At 42.6% G+C, this 8,128-nt stretch overlaps 2 protein-coding genes across 2 annotated transcripts; both read right to left on the bottom strand.

Annotated features, from left to right (window-relative positions):
- On the bottom strand, positions 1–1,518 carry LOC115146615 (B2 bradykinin receptor-like). The gene has a single exon (XM_029688685.2). The coding sequence runs from the start codon at positions 1,490–1,492 to the stop codon at positions 485–487; it is 1,008 nt and encodes a 335-aa protein (XP_029544545.2). The 5' UTR covers positions 1,493–1,518; the 3' UTR covers positions 1–484.
- Positions 1,519–1,704: 186 nt separating this feature from the next.
- On the bottom strand, positions 1,705–8,028 carry LOC115146614 (B2 bradykinin receptor-like). Its single transcript, XM_065004173.1, is given in 2 exon segments — positions 1,705–4,146; positions 4,149–8,028. Coding segments are annotated over 2 exon segments (759 nt in total). The 5' UTR covers positions 4,672–8,028; the 3' UTR covers positions 1,705–3,910.
- Between the last annotated feature and the right edge of the window lie 100 nt (positions 8,029–8,128).

The raw sequence follows: 8,128 nt of genomic DNA, 5'->3' as shown, positions 1-8,128 counted from the left end.
CCCCCCCCCATTTGTTTTGCTACTTGCTGTTTATTATATATGCATAGTCACTTCACCTCTACCTACATACATTTACATTTACATTTAAGTCATTTAGCAGACGCTCTTATCCACATGTACAAATGACCTCAACTAACCTGTACCCCGGGCACACTGACTCGGTACCGGTACCCCCTGTATATAGCCTCGTTATTGTTATGTTATTGTGGTACTTTGTATTATTTTTTACTTTGGTTTATTTGGTAAATATTTTCTTGTTAACTGAGATGTTGGTTAAGGGCTTGTAAGTAAGCATTTCACGGTAAGGTCTACACTTGTATTCGGCGCATGTGACAAATAAAGTTTGATTTGATTTACAGAAAACACACAAAAGCTAAATACAATGTAAACACAAAACACATTCACAAGTTGCTGTTACACAAAACAGTGATGCTAGTGCAGAAATATGTGCCTTAAAATGACATGGTTATTTGGGGTTTATAAATCATACCTTAGTGGAGTCTGTGTACTTAATGGTGGAGTTGAGATTGACAATATGATAGGACTTCCTTCCCTTTCCACAGCACATCATCTGTCTACATACCCCTCTTGCCCTCTGCTTAAAGTGCTTCCCCACAATCACGTACAGAAAAGGGTTCAGTGAGCTGTTGCTGTAGCCCAGGTAGGTAGCCAGTTGAGTGCTGATTTCTAATACATCCACCCAGCCGCAGCCAGAGATGACCTCATAGTGATACAGGGTATCCAGGAAGATGACGACCTGGTAGGGCAGCCAGCAGAGGATGAAGATGGCCAGGACGATAAGCACCAGGTGGGCAGCCTTCCTTTCCGTGCCTGCCGCCGTCGTGCTCCTCATCCTGCTCGCCTGGTTGTCCCGTAGGACACTGATGATGTGGTAGCTGCAGAAGGACACAATGGGTATAGGAACCAGAAAGCCCACTATGTTGACGGTCAGGTTGTAGCGCAGCCTCCAGCCGTCGTGGGGGTATGCCATGTAGCACGCCTCCACCCCCAGTTGGGGGAAGAACTGGACGGATCGGAAGAGCAGGGCTGGGAGGCTGAGAAGAGCGCCCACCACCCAGACAACCAGGCAGATCCCGCTGGCCCAGGCTGGTTTTCTTCCCCTGCCCTGGGACGACAGGGGACGTGCCAGCACCAGGTACCTGTCCACACTCACCAGCGTAAGGAACAGGACACTGCAGTAGTAGTTCATCCCAATGACAATGTTCACCAGCTGACACATAAGCTCACCAAATGGCCAGTGGAACTCCTGTATGACCGCCACCACCCAGAAGGGAAGGCAGGACACCATGAGGAGGTCTGCAGCAGCCAGGTTCCCCAGGTAGATGTCTGCTACTGTGCTGTGTCTCTTCTGGAAGCAGAACACACACAGCACGAAGGTGTTGCCCACCATTCCCAGCAGGCAGATGACGGACATGTAAACTGGCTGGATGGAGTACACCCAATTCCAGGCTGCTGTGTGGTTACACTCCATTAAAGGGTCCACCGACCAGTTTGAGACCATTTCGAGAGCTGTCTGAAGAGAGATTGTGTGTGTCAATGTTGGAGCACAATTTTATATTATAAAACATCAAAAAAGCTTTTAATTATGTCAATGCTACTGAACATGTGTACCACGACTTCTCTCATTTCAAAGTAAAGTAAACTGCTACCCTCTGGTTCAAAATAAAATGAATAATGCGCTAATGGACTGGGGAGGAAGAGAATGGAAGGGCTAATATTGATATTAGTAAGAGTACACAGGCTCTGCGTGCTGTTGCCTTGTGAAGCACACCTCAGCTCTTTACATAAACCACCCAGTACAGTCATCTAAAAGGCTCTGCAGGCAACAGATGGTCCTTCTCTCTTATCTGGATGACATGGAGCACACTCTCTGTGGACTGACTCTGTCTACACCTCCCTCCCTCTGTACTGTAAGTCGGCACAGCTTCACTCAGTGGAATCCAGAGAGTATGTTTTCAGTCTCCCAAGAGAAAAGTAAAAGTTCATGGGATACTCGCTCTGTCTACACCTCCCTCACTGTACTGTAAGTCAGCACAGCCTCAGTGGAATTCAAAAAAGTGTGTTTTCATTCTATCAAGACACGAGTAAAAGAATGGGGTACCTTACAGTGAATGGGGGAGAATAATATTGTAGGTTACTCAGTATCACTCTTTTTGACTGAGGTACCTAGGAGTACCACAATTAGTTTGACCCGGCAGCAAAATACTTTCCTCTCTGCTCCTCATCAATTACTTCACCCACACATTGGTTTCAATTTCAGTTTCAAGTTGTATTAGTCGTATGTACAAGATAGACATGGTATACAGTGGTACAATGAAATACTTACTTGTAGGTTCCTTTTCGACAATGCAACAACAACAAGAAATAATAAAAGATATGAATATGAACATAAAGTAAATGGCTCAGTAGAATAGAATAAACATTTGAACATAAAATACAGGAAGGCACACTTTAAAGTACAATATTAACACATGTAAGAGGGGATTGGGGGGCATGTGTTTAAGTACATGTAAAAAAACAACAACTAATATTTCTTGTCTCAGATATAGGACAGACACTTCAGAACAAACTGATTTTATTTTGGGACTGACTATGTGTTGTTCCATGTATTGAATATGTTATTCTATGTGTTTGTATGGGCTAATAGCAGTAAGGACAAAACATGTTTTTCATCAAATTATATATTTTAAAAAATGTGATACTTCAAAGGGGTATTAAAATTCTCAAAACTTCTTTCTTTACTGCAGCGATCCCTCTGATGCTTCCTGAAGTCAACAATCAACTCCTTTGTTTTGCTGACGTTGAGGTGGAGGTTGTTGTCCTGGCACCACAAATGCCAGTTCACTTACCTCCTCCCTATAGGCTGACTCGTCGTTGCAGTCACACCTGCTCCTGCTCTTCCTCCCCTGGCACTCGAGGGGCATTACGCACTCAAGACACCATCAGTACGCACACCTGCCTTCCCCCCGTCACACACATCAGCAATCATTGGACTCACGTGGACTCAATTACTTGTGTCATTACATTCCCTATATCTGTCTGTTCCCAAACTCTGTGGTGACGTCAGTCCTGGGTCGCTGCCGATGGAACCGGGGGTGCCTACTTCTACATCGGCGTACAGATTTCCATTATCAGCAACCATCACTCCTGTGTTCCAATGGCACGTTGTGTTAGCTTATCCAAGTTGATCATTTTAAAAGGCTAATTGATCATTAGAAAACCCTTTTGCAATTATGTTAGCACAGCTGAAAACTGTTGTCCTGATTAAAGAGGCAATAAAACTGGCCTTCTTTAGACTATTTGTGGTTTCAATTACAGGCTCAAAATGGTCAGAAACAAAGACCTTTGTTCTGAAACTCGTCAGTCTATTCTTGTTCTGAGAAATAAAGGCTATTCCATTCGAGAAATTGCCAAGAACTGAAGATCTCGTACAACCAGAAAAGAAAGAGGAGTGGGAGGCCCCGGTGCACAACTGAGCAAGAGGACAAGTACATTAGAGTGTCTTGTTTGAGAAACAGATGCCTCACAAGTCCTCAACTGGCAGCTTTATTAAATAGTACCCGCAAAACACCAATCTCAAAGTCAAGAGTGAAGAGGCGACTCCGGGATGCTGGCCTTCTAGGCAGAGTTGCAAAGAAAAAGCCATATCCTACAACAGGACAATTACCCAAAGCACAGCTCCAACCTATGCAATAACTATTTAGGGGAGAAGCAGTCAGCTGGTATTCGGTCTATAATGGAGTGGCCAGCACAGTCACCGGATCTCAACCCTATTGAACTTTTGTGGGAGCAGCTTGACCGTATGGTACGTAAGAAGTGCCCTTCAGGAAGCATGGGGTGAAATCTCTTCAGATTACCTCAACAAATTGACAACTAGAATGCCAAAGGTCTATGATGCCTGCTCCCGGAGGACATCCAGGGCCATGAACAGGTGGAAGGGCACCCAGCAAAGCAGGAAGGTCAGGAGAACAGCCAGCACCAGCAGAGTGGCCTTCATCTCCGTGCCCTCCACCTTGAACCTCTTCATGGCCTTGTTCTTCAGGGCGTGGATGAGCTGACAGGTGCAGTAGGAGATCATCGACACAGGGATGGTAATCCCCAACACAATGAGCAGCACGTCGAACACCAGTCCAAGAAGCAGGCAGTCACCTGGAAGTCCGGGAACCACTTCACCACTCTGAAGACCATGGTAGGGGTGCCCAGCAGCAGGCCATAGCCCCACACTAACAAACAGGCCAGCTTGGCATAAGAGGGACTCCTCATACTCATCGTATGCACCAATGCCACATAGCAGTCCACGCTAACCAGAGCCAAGAAATAGATACTGCTGTAGTCATTCATATTGATTCCCACGTTGACCAGGCGACACAGCAGGGGGCCGAAGGGCCAGTCGAAGCCATTGGCCACATTGACAGCCCAGAGGGGGAGGCAGGAGACCAGGAGCAGATCAGCGGCAGCCAGGTTGCTCAGGTAGATCTCTGCTACGGTGCAGGCCTTCTTATGCAGGCAGAACACCAACAGGACAAACACGTTATCCAGAATCCCCAGTACGCTGGTGGCCAGGATGTAGGCCAGTTGCATGGTGTGAAGCCAGTCCCACTCCTCAGCGTAAGGGCAGTGGCTGGTGTTGGTACTGTTGCTACCAGTCATGTCTATGGAGCTGGAGAGAATATGTTGTGTAAATGTAACTGTGGTTGTTCAAGGAGGGGGACATGGGTATATGGCAGATAGGGGAGACCGGGGCACAATGTTACACTTTCAGTCTTTTGCTTGTTTATGAAAATATTATTTGATTTAGATTAATATTTTTATACAAACAACATAGATATCTCAGCTACCATTATACACTGTATCTCTGTTTCTAGGACATACCAATCGTTTACAATTCAACCGAAAGTGTCGGAAGACAAAATGTTACAATTAACCCAGAGAATAAGTGGGTTAACTGTAACACTCTCTTCAGTAGTAAAAAAAATTGGTGTAATTTAAAATAAAATCAGATTTGAAACTGATACCGTAAAATTTCAATTAAACACAGTCTAAAATAGCCACTTGTCCCTTTTAATAGCCTGGCAACTACACACACTTCAGCAAATAAATGCCTGCTTCAAATAAATGCTGGGGGGGGTCTAAGTTAATTGTTTAAGAGGTTACAATGAATTACCATTAATTGTTTGAGGTTTAATGTTTGATTCATTACATTAAATAATTCAGTAACCACTCTGAAAAAAAATGACATACATTAATTTTATCGCCAGTAAGAAACTGCTAGCCATTGGCCGCAAACAGCTAAGAACTGCTAGCTAACTGGCAAGCACAAAAACTATTCTGGGAGTACAGACCCGTAAAAATAGGCCAATTACCCTCTAGTCGTGAAAGAAAGAACTGACAAAAATGCACAGACAAAGAGGAAAATAATTATTGTGTCAAAGAAAAAAAAAGTTTTGAAATGGAGGCATACTAAGACAAAAGAAACGTGACACAGCGTGTAAATGATAACACATTAGTGCTAGAAATGAAGAAATGTATTAAAATGCTGGAAGTGAATGCTGGAATTAAACAATTAACTATGCAAATTTGCAAAAGTTGTGTGCATTAAGGAAATAGACGCCTAGCTCAAATAAGCACCTGTTGTGTTCAGTGATTTAAGGAAACACACGTAAGGGCTATTAATTTAAGTTTTACGGTATTTAAATGAAAATACACTAAATTGAAAAAATATGTTTTCATTTTGGGTATGTCATATTGACAAAAACACTGAGAAGACAAAATGTATATATTTTCATTATTATTTCACTTATAATTCACTGTATCAGAATTCAAGTGGGTCAGAAGTTCACATACACTAAGTTGACTGTGCAGTTAAACAGCTTGGAAAATTCCAGAACATTATGTCATGGCATTAGAAGCTTCTGATAGGCTAATTGACATCATTTGAGTCAATTGGAGTTGTACCCGTGGATGTATTTCAAGGCCTACCTTCAAACTCAGTGCCTCTTTGCGTCATACTGCTCAGGAAGGAGACGCGTTCTGTCTCCTGGAGATGAACGTACTTGGTGCGAAAAGTGCAAATCAATCCTAGAACAGCAAATGACCTTGTGAAGATGCTGTAGGAAACAGGAACAAGAGTATCTATATTCACAGTAAAATGAGTCCTATATCGACATAACCTGAAAGGCTGCTCACTGCTACAAAACTGCCATAAAAAAGCCAGACTACGGTTTGCAACTGCACACGGTGACAAAGATTGTACTTTTTTGAAAAATCTCCTCTGGTCTGATGAAACAAAAATAGAACTGTTTGGCAATAATGACCATCATTATGTTTGGAGGAAAAAGGGGGAGGTTTGCAAGCCGAAGAACACCATCCAACCATGAAGCACGGGGGTGGCAGCATCATGTTGTGGGGGTGCTTTGCTGCACGAGGGACTGGTGCACTTCACAAAATAGATAGCATCACGAGGAAGGAAATTTATGTGGATATATTGAAGCAACATCTCAAGACATCAGTCAGAACGTTAAAGCTTGGTCGCAAATGGGTCTTCCAAATGGACAATGACCCCAAGAATACTTCCAAAGTATTGGCAAAATGGCTTAAGAACAAAAAGTCAAGGTATTGGAGTGGCCATCACAAAGCCCTGACCTCAAACCTATAGAACATTTGTGGGCAGAACTGAAAAAGCGTGTGTGAGCAAGGAGGCCTACAAACCTGACTCAGTTACACCAGCTCTGTCAGGAAAAATGGGCCAAAATACACCCAACTTATTGTGGGAAGCTTATTTATGGAAGGCTACCCGAAATGTTTGGCCCAAGTTAAACAATTTAAAGGCAACGCTACAAAATGCTAATTGGGTGTATGTACATTTCTGACCCACTGGGAATGTGATGAAAGTAATCATAGCTGAAATAAATAATTATCTCTAATATTATTCTGACATTTAACATTCTTAAAATCAAGTGTTGAGCCTAACTGACCTAAAACAGGGGATTTTTACTATAATTAAATGTTAGGAATTGTGAAAAACTGAGTTTAAATGTATTTGGCTAATGTGTATGTAAACTTCCTACTTCAAGGGTATATGATTAGATACATGGGGAAATATTCCAGCGGTCAATCATTTAAAAAAGAAAGGCGGCAAGAATATTTAGAAAACAAACAAAACATTGTCAGTAAAAATAACAATTATTTATGGATTTAAAGGGGAACTTCACCCGCTAATTTGGCCTCTTTTTTTGTCTTCCTCCTCAAGAAATGCTGGCGGGTATGACAGAAGCCAATCGTGAGTTGGATTGGGAGTGTGGTTTGATGTGGGTGTTTCTTGGGTGTGTCCTTGCCACCACCAACACACACACACACATGTCAGAACCTTGCCTGCAGCTGTTTTCCCCCATCCAATCACAACAAACAACCCACTGGGCAAAAACTGGTTGAATCAACATTGTTTCCATGTCATTTCAGCAAAAAAAATCTATGTGGAAAACTGATGAGATTTTTTTTTAAAGTCATGAACATAAGGGCATTTTGTACTTTCTTTCCCTAAATCCAATGACATGGTGAAATGTTTTGTTGTTTTAATGTTGAATTCACATTAGTTGACAACTCAACCAAATGCAAATAAAAACTAGACGTTGAACTGGCGTCTGTGCCCAGTGGGAATCCTCCTGCAGGTTGAGTTCAATAACTACAGGCAGATGTATGGTGAGATGCTTTGAATAGGTCAGTAGCCTCCTGAATGTATGTACGTACTATAAACAAAGTGTTTTGATAACTTTCAAATGTAGTAGCAGGTCCATGTAGAACAAACAACCCTTTACATAATACCATAGACACAGTGTTCTGCTAATTTAACTAAGTGACCTTTCACGTTTCATTGTCATTCCCAGCCGATACAGATATTGTGCCTATCGGCATTTTGTTAGGTGGTAAGTACCTTGGCAAACATGTCAGTGGCCATACCTTCCTGTGTGGTGTCCTGTATACAACAGTTCCCTGATCATGGTGCAGAATACACAGGGTTTCTCCCCCCCACATTGACTGACACCATTCAATTCAATAACTTAAAAAAAGACAATGAAAGTAAAAGTTGTGTCTAGTAAAATGTTAATGC

Source organism: Oncorhynchus nerka, linkage group LG18 (genome assembly GCF_034236695.1).
Source record: "Oncorhynchus nerka isolate Pitt River linkage group LG18, Oner_Uvic_2.0, whole genome shotgun sequence".
NCBI lineage: Eukaryota > Metazoa > Chordata > Actinopteri > Salmoniformes > Salmonidae > Oncorhynchus > Oncorhynchus nerka.
The sequence above is the reverse complement of the archived record's forward strand: the minus strand, read 5'-3'. Positions and strand labels throughout refer to the sequence as shown.

Coding starts and splice junctions, on each gene's coding strand:
- LOC115146615 (XM_029688685.2), bottom strand. CDS start 1,492: ATGGAGTGTAACCACACAGCAGCCTGGAATTGGGTGTACTCCATCCAG.